Below are 17,254 nucleotides of genomic sequence, written 5' to 3'. Positions count from 1 at the left end.
TATAATGTAAGAATTTCGTATTATAATAGTATAGCTTAATAATGCAATATAATCATATCATATAATGTAAATATAATATATTCATGTAATATCCTGTAGGAATGTCAAGTAATATAACCAACAATCATGTAATTCATATATTACATTAGATGTATTATTATATTAATATTTTATATCATTATTATGTTGTATATTAATATTTTATATTATGTTATTATATTATTATTTTATACTACATTTATTATTATTATTATTTCTTCAAGGACCGGGTCCCTCTTCCTCATCTGCTTCCTCGATGCCTCGGACCCCTCTGAGCCCCAGCCCTATGAAGACCCCTCCAGCCGCGGCCGTCTCCCCAATGCAAGTAAGTCAGTCCGAGGGGGAGGGGGAGGGGGAGGCAAAGGCCATCTAGACTAGGGGCTCCCAACCTTTTTTTGACCAGGGACTACGCTTCAACATTAGACCAAAAGGGTTACAAATCAGTTTTTGGAAAACTTTAGATTCAGTTTGGTTATTTGAGGTGGTGATATAGAAAATTGCATTGGACAGACTACATCAGCTCTAGTTTCTGATATAAAACATATGCCATCCAGTAGTCGCCATCTGCTCACCCTCAGAAAACCATATTTAATAATCTAGAGCTGCAGACCTTATTTTTGGTCCTGTGGCCACAGCCCACAGGTTGGGAACTACTGATCTAGACCCACCTTCCTTCCCCTAGAAAGAAATATAGAGATGTCCATCCCAACCTTTCTCTCTTGAAAGGCCTCCAAAGAAGAAAGAGGTATATAGTCCTATTAGAAAGAGGTCTATGTTCCCATTATTAATTTATTATGAAAAATAATATTTATTATTATTTTTCCAGAGGCATTCTATCAGTGGCCCCATTTCCACCCCAAAGCCCCTTTCGGACAAGAGACCGGCCTTCGCAGAGATCCCCGCCCAAGGTACAAAAGGTATACAATAATATGTAATAGCAATAATATAATGTATTGTTGAAGGCTTTCATGGCCAGAATCACTGGGTTGTTGTAGGTTTTTTCGGGCTATATGGCCATGTTCTTGAGGCATTCTCATCTATGGCAAGCATCCTCAGAGGCAGTGAGGTCCCAACCTCTGAGGATGCTTGCCATAGATGCAGGTGAAACGTCAGGAGAGAATGCCTCTAGAACAGTGGTTCTCAACCTGGGGTCCCCAGATGTTTTTGGCCTTCAACTCCCAGAAATCCTAACAGCTGGTAAACTGGCTGGGATTTCTGGGAGTTGTAGGCCAAAACACCTGGGGACACACAGGTTGAGAACCACTGCTCTAGAACATGGCCATATAGCCTGAAAAAACCTACAACAACCCAGTAATAATACTAATATAATAATATAGAATTAGTCTTAATATAATAATGCAATGTAATATAATCATATAGTATAAAATAATATCTCATATAATATAGTAATGTAATCATTTTGTTTAATAAAGTAGTATAATCATACTATACAATATAATATAGTATTTAATATCTCATATAATATAATAATATATAATCATGCAGTATAATATCTCATGTAATCATGCACTATAATATAATTTATTTATGTAACGTAATCATGTAATGTAATAATAATGTAATGTAATTATTATAATATAATGTAATAATGTAATATAGTAATATAATAAAGTAATATGTATATAGCTTATGTAATATAATAATGAATACTATAATGATATGTAATATACAATACATATAATAATACTATACTATAGTAAAGATAATATATAATGTTCAAATACTATAATAATGCATTATAATATATGGTAAGAATATGATACAATAAATATAATGTCATGTAATAGTAATGTACTATAGTATTAGAAATATAATAATATGACATTGTAATAATAATATAATGTAATAGTATAATATATAATAAAGATAATGTTCTAATGCAATAATGATATAAAACAATGTATAATAAAGATGATATACTATAGTATATATAATTTATATATTATTGTTATATAAATAAGATGATAAAATAGTAATGTATTAACATAATATGATGTAATATATAGAAATATATAGAAATATGATGTAATATATATAATATAATAGTATAGTATGATCTAATATAATAATAATATATACATGTGTGTGTTTGTGAGTGTGCATATGTGTGTGTGTGTGTGTGTGTGTGTATATATATATATATATAATATTGATAAATATCTATATTTTCTTCAGACCACCTTCTGAGGCCTTCTTCTTCAACCAGGGTCCCTGCCATGGAAGGCTCCAAGTCTATTTCCGGTAATTCCTTCATATAATTAGGGTAAAAATAAGAAAATCATGTTTTGTAATAATAATACTATAAAATGTATAATATCCCTAAGATAGAAATAATCTACTTAAAATAATATGTCATTATATTACATTAAGTATATTGTTATTATATGATATTATTATAATTATTATATTTGTTGTATGTAATAATAAAACTATATTACTATTACTAATAATACCCCAAAGATAGAATAAAAATTGAAATAATCTACTTAAAATAATACATTATTATATTACATTACATATATTTTTCTAATCTATTATTCTATTTCTTCTATACTAGCTTGGATACCCTGCGTTGCCCGGGTTATTTGAAAAAGTCATTTTTTAATTTTCCAAAATGCATAATATTGTGGATGAACTGCAACTCACATCATGCCAGGTTAACCCCCAGAAACTCCATTAGTGGTTAAAGTTTGTCATGTTGGGCAAGTTTGCTCTCTAGATGTATCATCGGAGGAGCCCATGTGGTGTCAGGATGTAGGGTGAACTACAGCTCCCACCATGGTGGGTCAATCTCCTCAAACCCTTCCAGTAGGTTCAGTTGGTCATGAGGGTTGTGTGTGCCAAGTTTGGTCCCAGTCTATTGTCGTGGGGGTCACAATGTCTCTGGATATAAGTGAATTAAAACTCCCAAAAATGAAGGTCAGCACCACCACCCCAACCCCTCTAGTAGGTTCAGTCGATCATCGGGGTTCTGTGTGCCAAGTTTGGTCCCGGTCTGTTTTCAGTGGGGGTCACGGTGTGTCCGGATGTAGGTGAACTATAGCTCCTAGAAATAAAGGTCAACTCCCCCCAAACCCCTCCAGTAGGTTCAGTTGGCCATGCGGGTTCTGTGTGCCAAGTTAGATCCAGGTCCATCATTGGTTGTGTTCGGAGTGCAGGTGAACTATACATCCCAGTACCTACAACTCCCAAATGTCAAGGCCAATTCCCCCCAAATTCCCCAGTATGTTTTGTTGATCATGGGGGAGGGGTCTGTGTCCCAAGTGTGGTCCACGTCCATCATTTGTGAGGGTCGCAGTAGTCTTTGGAAGTGAGTAAAGTTACTGCAAGTCCCAGCATCCGTGGCAAGTTTGGTCCAGATCTATTATTGGTTGGGTTCACAGTGCTGTTGTGTAATGCTTGTTCACATGTTTTGTACTGCTTTGAGTCCTGGTTCAGAAGGAAAACAGGATTGAAATAAATAATTAATAATAGTTTTACTATGTTATCTTATGTAAATTACTATTATAGTATAGTATTATGTTTATTACATATATTACTTTACTTACTTGGGCGATCCCTCGTTGTCTGAGGATGATGGTCCTCCAAGTCCAGTGTCTTTGCAGTGGGTCTGTAGGTGACTGTGGAACCCTATTCTTGATCCACATGTTCTCCCGCAGTGGCGACATCAATTTCCAGGTGGAAGGCAGTCCTGGTCAGGAGTATTGGTGATAATACAATCATAATATTATATATTACTATTAATAATAATCATAATAATTATCTTTTTCTTCCAGCCTCTTCCCGCCGCAGCAGTGAAGAGATGAAGAGGGAGCTCTCTGCCCCGGATGGACCTGCCACTTCCTCCGCTACCAACCCCTCTCCCTCCCCCACCGCCTCTGTCACGCCAACAACACGCAGCCGCATCAGGTACACGTATGTACCATAAGAATCACATAGATGGTGCTCTCTCTCTCTCTCTATATATATATATATACACATTATATTATATTTATTACATTATATACGTATTGCATTTTATTGAATTATATTTGATATTATACATTTTATAGTAATATTTATTCTGTTATATATTATATAATATTATATGTATTATATTTATCTATTATAGTATAATATTATGTAATGTGTTCCTTATAGTATGGTATGCCTATTATATTATGTTATTTTTATTTTATATTATACATATTATACAAATATATTTATTATTAATATTAATATTATATCATATATTCCTTATAGTATCTTATACCTGTTATATTTTATTATACATATATATTATTTTTATTATATATTATATTAGACATACTAAATTACTGTATTACTTTATTATAATATTACATACGCCTTTCTTATAGTATGTTATATTATACCTATTATATTATATCATATATTGTAGAATATAAAACGGCTGTATTATATTTTTTGATGCAGCCTAAAATCACATTAGAGGCCAATCATTAACCGTTGCTCTTTGTTTCCAAAACAAAAGGCTTGGAAAAAGATCATTCTGTTCTCCATTGTCTCTCATTTAGATATATTTATACAGAGCAAAGCGTTTTCTGGAGAATTGAATTAAAGGTCACCTACTCCAACCCCTCTATTATTTTGTTATTATTATTGTTATTTGTTCATCAGGGGCCCCAAAGGACACCTAGTCCAACCCCTTCTAATTATTATTATTATTATTATTATTATTATTATTATTTGTTCATCAGGGGTCCCAAAGGACACCTAGTCCAACCCTCTCTATATTATTATTATTATGATGATGTCCACATATTATGTCCATTTATGTTTATTATAATATCATTGTTATTATTTTATTATTATGTCCATCTATTATTTGATATTAGTGCTACCATTACTATTATATTGATTTATACCCTGCTTTTAAGGAGACTCAAAGTGGCTTAACATTAAAAGCATCAGCATGCAATTTAAATGATACAAATGTGCAAACATTAAAACAGAATGAAATATAAACAGCATTAACCACTCCACTGTTACTATAATTATTGTATTATATTATTATTATTATTACTGACTATACTGAAAGCTGCCCCTAAATAACAACAGTCAATATAATTAGAACAGCAATGTATAATAATAGTGATATATTATAATAACAACAGTAATAATATTATTATATATTATATTATTCTTCACCTGATATGATATTGTTATTATTCTTATTATTTTATTTAGGGAGGAGCGAAAGGACCCCCTTTCTGCTTTGGCCAGAGAATATGGCGGCTCCAAGAGGAATGCCCTCCTCAAGTGGTGCCAGAAGAAGGCCGAGGGCTACCAGGTAAATAATAATAATAATAGTAATAGTAATAGTAAATATATTTATATACATTGTAAAAGTGAAAATGTGTGTATGTGGCGGAAATGTCCATTTACACAGACCGCCTCCCACCTCCACAAACAGGCTATAGTTCCAAGTGCTGAGAAGCCTTCAAAGGCACTCCCTCCACTGACATTGCAGGTTATAGCAAGCGCCATGAACATGTAGCCCAACCCCTACCAATGTCCTCCCCAAACACCAACCACCCAAGGAATACTTTCATTCAGGGACCATTTCATCCTAGATGTTCTCTTTTTTAATCCAGAATGGATATCCCAGGAGTTCCTGTCTGTCTCCAAATTTGCATGACCCCGCCCACTGCCTCTCAACTCTTTCCTACCCATTCCTGTGGCACACAGCAAGCAGGAATTGATCAGCAACTGAACAAGAGGATTGGGAAGAATTCACCATGATTTAGAGGAGTTGTAGTTCACCTACATCCAGAGAGCCCTGTGCACCCAACCAATGTTGGATCTGGAGCACACTTGCCATGGATGATGGGATTTGCAGTACCTTGTCTCTGTCCCAGAGACCACTGGAACCCCCACGAATGATGGGCCTGAACCAAACTTGCCACACAGAGCCCCCATGACCTACTTTACATCCTGGTGCGGTTTGGGAGCGGATGGACCACGGGTGATGGGATATGCAGTACCTTCACCTAAATCACCTCTTGCAGACCACTGCGACCCCCACAATTGACGAACCTGGACCAAACTTGGTACACAGATTCCTCTTGGCCAAGAGAGCATACTGGAGATTTTTGAGGAAAATTCAAATTTGTAGGAGTTATAGTTCACCTGCATCCAGAGAAACTGTGGCCTCCACTGACAATGAACTGGAACAAAACTTGGCACAGGGAAGCCCCATGACCAACTGAACATACTGCAGGGATTTGGGGGAATGGACCTTGATGTTGGGAGTTGTGGTTCACCATTATCCAGAAAGCAGTGAGCCCAGCCAATGTCGGATCTGCAGTAAAGTTGGCACACAGACCCAACATGGCCAACTCTGCATATAGGCAGAGTTGGGATTGAATGTCCTTGAATCTGGGAGTCGTAGTTCACCCTTATCCAGAGAGCCCTGAACCCAGCTGAAGTCAGATCTGCACCAAACATGGCACACAGACCCAACATGGCCAACTGTGCATACAGGTGGGTTTGGAGGTGAATGACTTTGGCTCTGGGAGTTGTAGTTCACTCTTATCCAGAAAGCACTGAACCCAACCGATTGGATCTGGACCAAACACAGACCCAACATGGTCAGCTTTGTTTGGATACAGGTGGCATTTGGGGAGGATTGACAGACAATTTTGGGAATTGTAGTTCACCCACATCCTTATGCATTTTCCAATGGGAGCATTCATAAAATACAAAAGTAAAATCTGAGTTTTTCCTAATAGTGTTACACATTACTAAATCGATAATATTGAATACCCCAAAACAAAAGATGACTTTTTCTAATAACCCAGGCACCACCGGCTCCCCAAGCTAACATAATAATAATAATACCAATGTAATAATTGTAATAATTATAATGATTTACCACTATAATAATAATAGTAGTAGTAGTAGTAGTAATGATATACCATTTTTCTATGTTGTATACACATAATAAAAGTGAAATATATATATGCATGTATGTGGCAGAGCTGTCCACTTTCAGAGATAGCCTCCGGCCCCCACAAACAGGCTATAGTTCCAAGTGCTGAGAAGCCTCCAAAGGCACTCCTTCCACTGACATTGCAAGTTACAGCGAGCACCATGAACATGTAGCCCAAACATTGCCAATGTCCCATCCCCGTCCCCCCAAACACTACTACCCACCACCCAAGGAATGCTTTTATTCTGGGACAATTTCATCCTAGATTTGACATGTTTCCTCCACCACAAACAGGCATCCCAGGATTCCTTGGGTGGAATTAGCATGACCCTTCCCACTGCCTTTCCCGTAACCCTTTCCTACCTGTTCCTATGGCGCATAGTAAACAGAAAGGAATTGATCAGCACCTGAACATCATGGAGGGGTTTGGGGGACTGACAGGATGGAAATTGTAGTTCACCCTGCATCAAGACACAGCACTGTGACCCACTTCAGCAATGGACCTGGACCTCCAGAACCCCCATGGCCATGTTTAGGGGAATTGACCTTGATTTATAGGAATTGTAGTTCACCTACATCGAGAGAGCACTGTGAACCCAAACAACAATGGATCTGGACCAAACTTGCCATGGATAATAGGACTTGCAGTACCTTCACTCACTTCCAGAGACCACTGCAACCCTCACGAATGACAGATCAGGACCAAACTTGACACACAGACCCCCCCCCCCATGACCCACTATATGTTCTGGTGAAGTTTGGAGGAGGACGGACCACGAGTGATAGGATTTGCAGTACCTTCACCCAATTTGGCTCCCACAGACCACTGCGACCCCCATGTATGACACACTTGGACCGAACTTGTCACATAGACTCTCCATGATGCACTTTTGTCCTGGTAAGGGGAGGATGGACCAGAGATTATGGGATTTTCAGGATCTTCAATCACTTCCAGAAACGACTACAACCCCCACAAATGATGCACCTGGATCAGATTTGGCACACAGACTCCTATGACACACTTTATGTCCTGGTGAGGGTTGCATGGAGTTATAGTTCACCCTGCACTAGAGCACTCTGAACCCCACCAATGACAGATCTGGACCAAATTTGGCACAGACCCAACATACCGAACTGTGAATACAGGCGGAGTTTGGGGGTCATTGCCCTCGGAATCTGGGAGTTGTACTTTGCCTGCATCCAGAGAAATTGTGGTCCCCACCAACAATGGACCGGGACCAAATTTGGCACAGATAAGCCCCATAACCAACTGAATATATTGCAAGGGTTTGAGGAAATTAACCAGGATTTTGGGAGTTCACCTGCATCCTGAGAGTTCACCTGCATCCTGAGAGTCCTCAACCCAGCTGATGACGGATCTGGACCACACTTGGCACACAGGCCCAACATGGCCAACTGTAAATACTAGCAGGATGTGGGGGTGACTGCCCTTGGCATATAGGAGTTGTAGTTCACTCTTATCCAGAGAGCACTGAACCCAGCCAACAGCAGATCTGGACCAAACTTGGCACACACCTCCAACATGGACAGCTGTGTATATAGGCCTGGTTTGGGGAAGATTGACCCAGAATTCTGGGAATTGTACTTCACCCACATTGTTATTCAAATTCAAGTTCACTTTATTACGGTCAATGACCAGCTCATGAGAAGAGGGACACAGTCCCGCACAAATACATCAAGTCTAAGGGTCGAGAGATTTCAAACTTTAAAACTTTGAATCTTTAAACGTTGAAACTTTAAAATAGGTGCATTATTGCCAGGACATCAAGACTATTAACCCAAATCTTAACTTGTACTAGCTTGTGCTGTTAGTCATTGACTGCCATTATGTTTTTTCCTTTTTCCCCCTTTTTTCTTTTGTGTGTGTGTGTGTGTGTGTATATATATATATATTTCACATAATGTACATCAAAATTAAACATCATTGGGAAAGAAAATAGGATTAATGGGAGAAATAGGGTTTGGGTAAAGTAAAGCTCGTGGATTTCTACTGATCGTTCTTGAATGTCCTTAAATCCAAAACAGAATCAGAAATATGATGGGATGGGATACTTGGGGAGGGGAGGTACGTGGAGAGGAAAGAGTAACAATTAACCCAAATCTTAACTTGTACTAGCTTGTGCTATTAGTCATTGACTGCCGTTATGTATTTTCTAATGGGAGCATTCACAAAAAAACAAATGATCGTAATAATAATAAAAAATAATAATATGCCAAAATAATAATAATACGAATAATAATATAACAATGCAGTAATAATAATAATAATAATAATAATAATAATAATAATAATACGATATAATAATAGCAACATAAAGTTAATATAATATCGGGGGGGGGAAACCTAATAAAATAAAAATATATAATAATACTGTTAATCATAATAATAATGATATACTAATGTAATAGTAATAATAATAATAATAATGATATACCAAAATAATTACAATACCGATGATGATGATGATGACAACAATAATATACCCATATTATAATAAGAAGAATAGTAATAATAATAATGATATACCATTATTATTACTATTTTATTATGTTTTGTTGTATTGTTGCATTGATGTTTTTGATGTTAATTAATTGATACTACTGTTTTAAATGACTAATGATTTTGTACTGTGTTGCTGATACTGGTTGTTAACCGCTCTGAGTCGCCTGATGGCTGAGAAGAGCAGTATACAAGTAAAGTAAATAAATAAATAAATACCAAATAATAATAATATACCAATATAATAAAATAATAATAAAAACATAAAATTAATATAATATCCAGAAAAGAAACATATACTGCAATAAAAAAGTTATATAATAATTATATAATATTACCAATAATAGTAATAATAATGAAATATAATATGTAATTTGTACATACCATTATTGTATTTTGTAATTAAATATTATACTATAATAATATACCAATATAACAACATATTAATGATATACCAATATAATAATAATAATAATGATAATAATAATAATAATAAACCAATATAATAATAATAATAGTAATAATATACCAATATAATAATTATAAAATATAATCTGTAATTTGAACATATTAGATTACATATTATTATATTTTATATTTAAATATTACTGCTGAGCTGCTGAACTTGCTTGCCAAAGGAGATTCCATCTGAACATGAGGAAGAACTTCCTGACTGTGAGAGCCATTCAGCAGTGGAACTCTCTGCCCCGGAGTGTGGTGGAGGCTCCTTCTTTGGAAGCTTTTAAACAGAGGCTGGATGGCCATCTGTCAGGGGTGATTTGAATGCAATATTCCTGCTTCTTGGCAGGGGGTTGGACTGGATGGCCCGTGAGGTCTCTTCCAACTCTTTGATTCTATGATTCTAAGGTTGGTGGTTCGAATCTGGGGAGCGGGGTGAGCTTCCCCTGTTAGCCCCAGTTTCTGCCAACTTAGCAGTTTGAAAGCATGCAAACATGAGTAGATCAGTAGGTACTGCTTCTGCAGGAAGGTAATGTTGGTCATGAAGTCATGCCAGCCACATGACTTTGAAGCTGTCTACATGCAAATGTGAGTAGATCAATAGGTACCGCTTCTGCTGGAAGGTAACGTTGCTCCATGCAGTCATGCCAGCTACATGACCTTGGCGGTGTCTGTGGACAATGTTGGCTCTTCGGCTTAGAAATGGAGATGAGCACAACCCGCCAAAGTTGGATACAACTAGACTTAATATCAGGGGAAACCTTTACCTTTACTACCATAATAATAATCTAATATATTACAATATATCCCAATGTAACAGTATAATGATGATTATGATATACAAATAGTTATAATATACCAATATAATAATGATAACAATAATACACCAATATACAAATAATAGTACTAATAGAAATAATAATATACCAATAATAATAGGAATAGTAATTTGATAATATTAATTTGTAGTCCAGAATGGAATTGGTCTTTATCTGTTGTCTTATTTTATTTATTTATATTTATTTATATCCCGCTGTATCTCTCCCTATGGAGACTCAAAGCAGCTCACAATTTAAAACATTACAACTTAAAACATACAAATAAAGAACAATAGAACAGTATTATCGTGATACATTATTATATATAATCAGTAGTATTCTATTTCATATAGTGATATTACTTTATTACAATATTATTATTTTGTATTGTTAGTGTTATATTGTATTACATTATGATGATATCAATATTGTATGTAATATATTAGCATAGCACAATATTAGTGTTATATAATATATATTATCAGTATTATATTTAATATATTAGTATTATTATATTACAATATTCTAATTATATATTGTTATATTGTATCATTATGCATGACGCATGCATCTTTTGCTGACACAAGCGGAGAGCAGAAGCCGCTTCTTCCGCTCTTTTGATTTTTTCAACCAAATGCATAGAAACCTCACGTTCCCCTTCTGTTTGAAGAAAGATAAGAAGCCTGCATCGAAGCAAACATCCCTTTCTCCAAGTCAGCATCTCTATTTTTCTCGGAATTCGCTCCATCGTGACACTATATTCCTATAGTTTTGGACAAATAAACATAGACATATAGAAATAAAAAATAGAGAAAAATCCAAATTGAAATCTAGATACAGAAATGTATAAATTGACAAATAGAAATTGAGGTATATTGACATAAAAACGTAACTATCTTTAAATAGAACTATAAAAAAGGAATCAATCTATCAATTCAAAGCTGACTATCGATATACAAATACATATAAATATTATATATATATATATATATATATATATATATAAAGTAACTAATAAAATGTATATAAATATAAGTATTATATATATAGTATAAAAATGCAAATATAGCTATATCAATATAAAAACATAACTATCTTAAAATAGAACTAGAAAAAAGAAATCAAAATCTATCAATACATAGCTGACTATATATCAATATACAAATACATATATATATATATATATATATATATATTTAATATAAAAATACAAATATAAATAGAGATATAGAAATAAAAATAAAAATGGAAATGTAGCTATATCCAAAATATTAATATATATAGTAAGTATAAAAATATAAACATAGGTATATTAAAAATAGAAATATATGAAATAGAAATAAAAGGTAAGGAGTGATACCTATTGATCTACTCACATTTGCATGTTTTCGAACTGCTAGGTTGGCAGAAGCTGGGGCCAACAGCAGGAGCTCACCCTGCTCCCGAGATTCGAACCGGCGACCTTTCGATCAGCAAGCTCAGCGGTTTAACCCACTGTGCCACAGGGGGAAACCTATAAATACAAAGAATAGAAATCTAGAAATAGAAAAAATACATAGTAAATGAATATAAATATTAATTGGCATATAAATACAAAAATACAAATAATGTAAATGATTTTTTTTCCCTTCAGAACATTGACATCACAAACTTCAGCAGCAGCTGGAATGACGGCTTGGCTTTCTGTGCTGTTCTTCACACTTACCTTCCAGCCCACATTCCTTACCAGGAGCTCAATAGTCAGGACAAGGTCAGCATAGTCATATTTTCCGGCCTAGAATAGTATTGGCCTTCATTGCTTCGGCATCACTCTCTCACCTCATGCCTTACAATATTAGTATAATATGATTTAGTATACCGTAGTCTTGTTTGTTGAAGTGTTAATTTTATTGTTGTTATTATTATTATTATTTTGGAATCAGTTAGTTGCACACTTAAAAATTTCTATTCTTATTTTATTTTTCAAATTAATCGCAGAACTGTAATTTTCTGTTATTATTTTCTATTATATTTTTGAAATTATTTGCAGAATTGTAATTTTCTGTTATTACTTGATTTTTGGAATGAGTTAATAGCAGACTTATAACCTATTATTATTATTTTGTTTTTTAAATTAGTTGCAGAATTGTAATTTTCTAGTATTATTTTTATTTTATTTTATTTTTTAGAGGAGGAACTTCACCTTGGCCTTCCAAGCAGCCGAAAGCGTCGGCATCAAGTCCACTCTGGTAATTATTTGATTTAATTCATTTATATTATTTTTATAATTTATTTTATAATTTATTATCATTATTATCATTATTATCATTATTATTATTATTATTATTATTATTATTATTATTATTACAGAGGAGTTTAGCCACTAGGAAAGGTGGGTGGCAAATAAAATGTACTTACAATATTATTATTATTATATCATGTTACAACAATAATGTGTTATAATATCTTATTATTTCACATTACTATTGTTACAGGGGAATTAAACCATTAGGAAAGGCGGGTGACAAATAAAATTATTATATAATAATAATCATAATCATAATCATAAAAATCTTTATTTATATCCTGCCACCGTCTCCCAAAAGGGACTCAGGGTGGCTTACAAGATACTGTGGTGCAGTATATAACATAAACGATATTATAAAACAATATCACATAGAAATTATAAAACAACCACTATCGACGCATAAAATAACACAATTCAAAATGCATGTATTCTGTTACAATAATAATGTGTTATAATATCTTATTATTCCTTATTATTATTAGAGGGATTAAGTCATTAGGAGATAAATAAAATAAATAAATACATTAATACATACATTAAAATTAAAAAACTAAATAAAATAAATACATTAATTAAAGCAATGAAAATTAAACTGAACTAAAATTATTAAAATGATTAAAATGAAACTAAAATCAATACATAAAATAGTAAAAATAAAGTAAAACAATTAAAATGAAACTACATTAAATTAAAATAAATAGAATAAATACATATTTATTATTATTATTATTATTACTTAGGACATTAACGAGATGGTACGGACGGAGCGCCCAGATTGGCAGAATGTCATGTTGTATGTGACGGCCATCTACAAATACTTCGAAACCTGAGAGACGAGCAGCATTAAACCCCCCTCGAAAATCTAATACTCCAAGGAAAACCGTCATGAATGAATTGCCTTCTCTTCTTCTTCGCACAATTGATGGAAATTGCAAAATTGCGTGGAGGATTGACAGTCGTTTCAAACGTTTCTGGAGCCTTGAAAAACAATTTCTCTAGTTTCTCACTATTTTTCCCATTATTGTTATTTTTGTTCATTAACAAATATCTCAGATGATCCGGATCTGATGTTTTCAGAACATTCTACTTTTCCATCTATTCGTTTGCCGTTAAAACGAATGAATATTAACAGTGTTTCTGGAACAGTCTACTTTTCGATATCTTTTCTCAATTGAAATGAATGAAGATTAATGGCATTTCCGGAGCAATCCTTAACCATTTTTTTTGTTTTCCAGCGAATAGATTAAGCTCCTATTCAGAATGAATTGTATATTGCTTGCCTCTGTGGGGCCTATATATATACATAATATTTTGTTTTGTTTGTTTCCTTTCATTATCTTAATTTTTCTCGCCTTCATTACCTGCCAGTCATCTTCATAACCTTTTAAAGAAAATGAGATGAATTTCTTTCATGGGACATAAATAAGCAGTTGATTTTGAGCCGGAAAACGCCAGAAAAAGAGGATTGTATTATATGAAAAATGGGATTCGAGGAAGTGCCTTAATTAGGATCCTGGGTTAATTCATTATTGCCTCATTTAGAAAGGCCTCTCCAACTCAAATTATATGTGAGAAAGTGAAGATCCTACGGCCGCCGTATTATTATGATTACTTTCTTTGATTTTATTTCATAATTTAGTTGCCTTTGTTGTTTGGCGGTGTTTTGAATTTTTTTTGGCCATTTCTCCTTCATTTTTCATTGTGCCTAATTAGACCCTTTTCTGAATGTTAGTGAAGGACCGAGAATGTAAAATATTCAATCTTATCCCGTTTTATGGTGGTTTTTGAAAAAGGAAACAAGGATAAAACCAAGAGGAAAATGGGGGGGGGGGGTGAAAGAAAAATGGGAGATAAACGAGAGACAATGGATAAAAACCTAGAGGAAAACTTGATGATTGAGGAAAACAAGAACAAAAGAAAATAATGAGAGGAAAACAGATTGAAAAATGAGAGCAAAATGAAATAAGAAACGAGAAATTATAAATGGGAGAAAAACAAAAAATGGAATGAAAACAAGACAAAGTGAGAAAAATGTATAAAAATGAGGAAAATATCTAAATGAGAGAAAAACAAGATTAAAAAGGAAAATTAGATATACAAGAGAAACTATAAAAATGAGAGAAAATGGTATGAAAACGAGAGGATAAAACAAGAACAGGAGAAAATGGGATAAAAATTAGAGGAAATGGGAGGAAAAGAAGAAGAATGAGAAAAATAATAAAATGAGAACTTAAAACAAGAGAGAAATTGGAGAAAACGGGGAAAGTGAGAGAAAAATATAAACAATAAAAATGGGAGAACAACGAAATGAAAATGAGAGAAAAGCAAGATGAGAACAAGAGAAAAGTATTCAAAACTAGAGAAAAACTATTAAAGATGAGAAAACAGGATAAATACAAGAGAAAACTAAAAATAAGAGAAAATGGGATAAAACAAGAGAAAAACAGGATAAACTCTACAGAGGAATTTTATTATTCTGTAATTTTTCTTAGTGCCATAAATATGAGTTAAATTTGTTTTAACACAACTTAAACTCCTTCAAGCTCCTTGTTTTCTGTTTTCTTCTTCATAGTCAAGAGATTAATCCAGATCAAGGTTTTCCTCCCACATGATATGATGGAAAACAAGAGTGACTTACTGCCAATGGTTTTTCTCTGGAAATCCATCATTTTCCAGAAAATTGCAGAACATTCCGCCAACTTTTAAAAATAAAATTTAAAAAATACGAGATAAATTATCTTCCTCTCGTTTCTGGTGCCTTTTTGTTGTTGTTTTGTTAATGCGTTATGAATATTAATATTATTTATTTACATATATAACCAGAGAAACACTACTTTCCTTTTCCCCGAATTTGAGATGATTTGTAAAAACTGAAAGAAGGGGTCGTTTTGTAGGAAACGACGATTGATTGATTAATTAATGGCTCCCTCCACAAGGATTGTATTAATTATCCCTACTTTTAATTGATTTGTCCAAAAAAGCAAAAGCACAGAAATATCTTATATTATATAAAACAAAAATCTCAATCTGCCTTTTGACTGAGAAATATACACTTTAAAATGTAAATATATATGTGTGTGTGTTATTAAAGTTCCTTTTTTTGAATATGCAGTAAAAACTGCTGTGTGGTTGTTGTTTTTTTTAAATGCATGAATATGTAAATGAAATCTGTTTAGTGGGAGGGTTTTTAAGTAGCATCAGCATTGAAAGTAAAAGAGCTGGAAAAATATATATGTATAAATATGTGTGTGTGTGTGTATATATACTTTCTATGTAGGTATAAATTCTAATTTAGTTATGTATATACATTTATGTGTATATATTTAATAATTTATGTACAGGTATACATTCTAATTGAGATTTTATATATATATTTAATGTATATATAGATATACATTCTAATTTTAGTTGTCTGCAATAGACTTGAGCCAGAGCGAGATTGAAATGGGAAAGGATCCAACATATAAACAGCCAATTGTAATAATCATATTTAAATTTAAAGAAAGAAATTTGCATAAAGTTTTGTAAACAATACAAAGCCATTTAGGGGAATTAAAAGACCAGGGAGCTTCCTCTTGTGTTATGTAATTGGATATGTGTGTGTGCATGCATTAAACTAATATATTAATATAATGCAATATATATTTATAATAGATATAATATATAATTATATAATTCGGTATATATTCTAAGCATAATATATAAAATAATATAACAATACTACATTATGTAACAAATATATATCTATATTTTATATATATATATTATCTATAATATATAATACTATATTTATAATATATAATACTATATTGTATTACAATAATATGTTTATATATTATATGTGTGTATTCAATATACTATGTACACTATTATAATACAAATTATATATATAAATATTACACTATCTTTTATATTATTTATATTATATAAATTATGCATATATATACAATTTTATTTACACAATAAGATTATTTATATTATATATACACATATATAACTTTTATAACATGATTTATATTCTATATATATTTACACTATTGAAATAATATATATATATATATATATATAATACACTTATAATTTTGCAAATATATATATATATATATATATATATACACAATACTGAATTAAATATACACTCTATATATATATACTCA

General features: G+C 32.9%; 1 protein-coding gene across 7 annotated transcripts in view; it reads left to right on the top strand.

The window, feature by feature from the left end:
* SPECC1L (sperm antigen with calponin homology and coiled-coil domains 1 like) overlaps positions 1 to 17,254 on the top strand; it is a 47,363-nt gene that overhangs the window by 25,788 nt on the left and 4,321 nt on the right. The window contains exons 8-15 of one of the 7 annotated variants that reach the window (XM_060785230.2): positions 264 to 364; positions 866 to 956; positions 2,236 to 2,301; positions 3,837 to 3,975; positions 5,269 to 5,371; positions 12,444 to 12,560; positions 12,979 to 13,038; positions 13,838 to 16,202. In XM_060785230.2, coding sequence (XP_060641213.2) covers positions 264 to 364; positions 866 to 956; positions 2,236 to 2,301; positions 3,837 to 3,975; positions 5,269 to 5,371; positions 12,444 to 12,560; positions 12,979 to 13,038; positions 13,838 to 13,927 — 767 coding nt within the window. In that variant the 3' untranslated portion in view covers positions 13,928 to 16,202. Of the gene's footprint in view, positions 1 to 263; positions 365 to 865; positions 957 to 2,235; positions 2,302 to 3,836; positions 3,976 to 5,268; positions 5,372 to 12,443; positions 12,561 to 12,978; positions 13,039 to 13,837; positions 16,203 to 17,254 lie in introns of those variants that run through there. The other 6 variants (XM_060785233.2, XM_060785232.2, XM_060785228.2 and 3 more) reach the window with 6 other exon arrangements.

This window comes from Anolis sagrei, chromosome X, assembly GCF_037176765.1.
Source record: "Anolis sagrei isolate rAnoSag1 chromosome X, rAnoSag1.mat, whole genome shotgun sequence".
Lineage (NCBI taxonomy): Eukaryota > Metazoa > Chordata > Lepidosauria > Squamata > Dactyloidae > Anolis > Anolis sagrei.
This window is presented reverse-complemented; position numbering and strand designations above follow the sequence as displayed.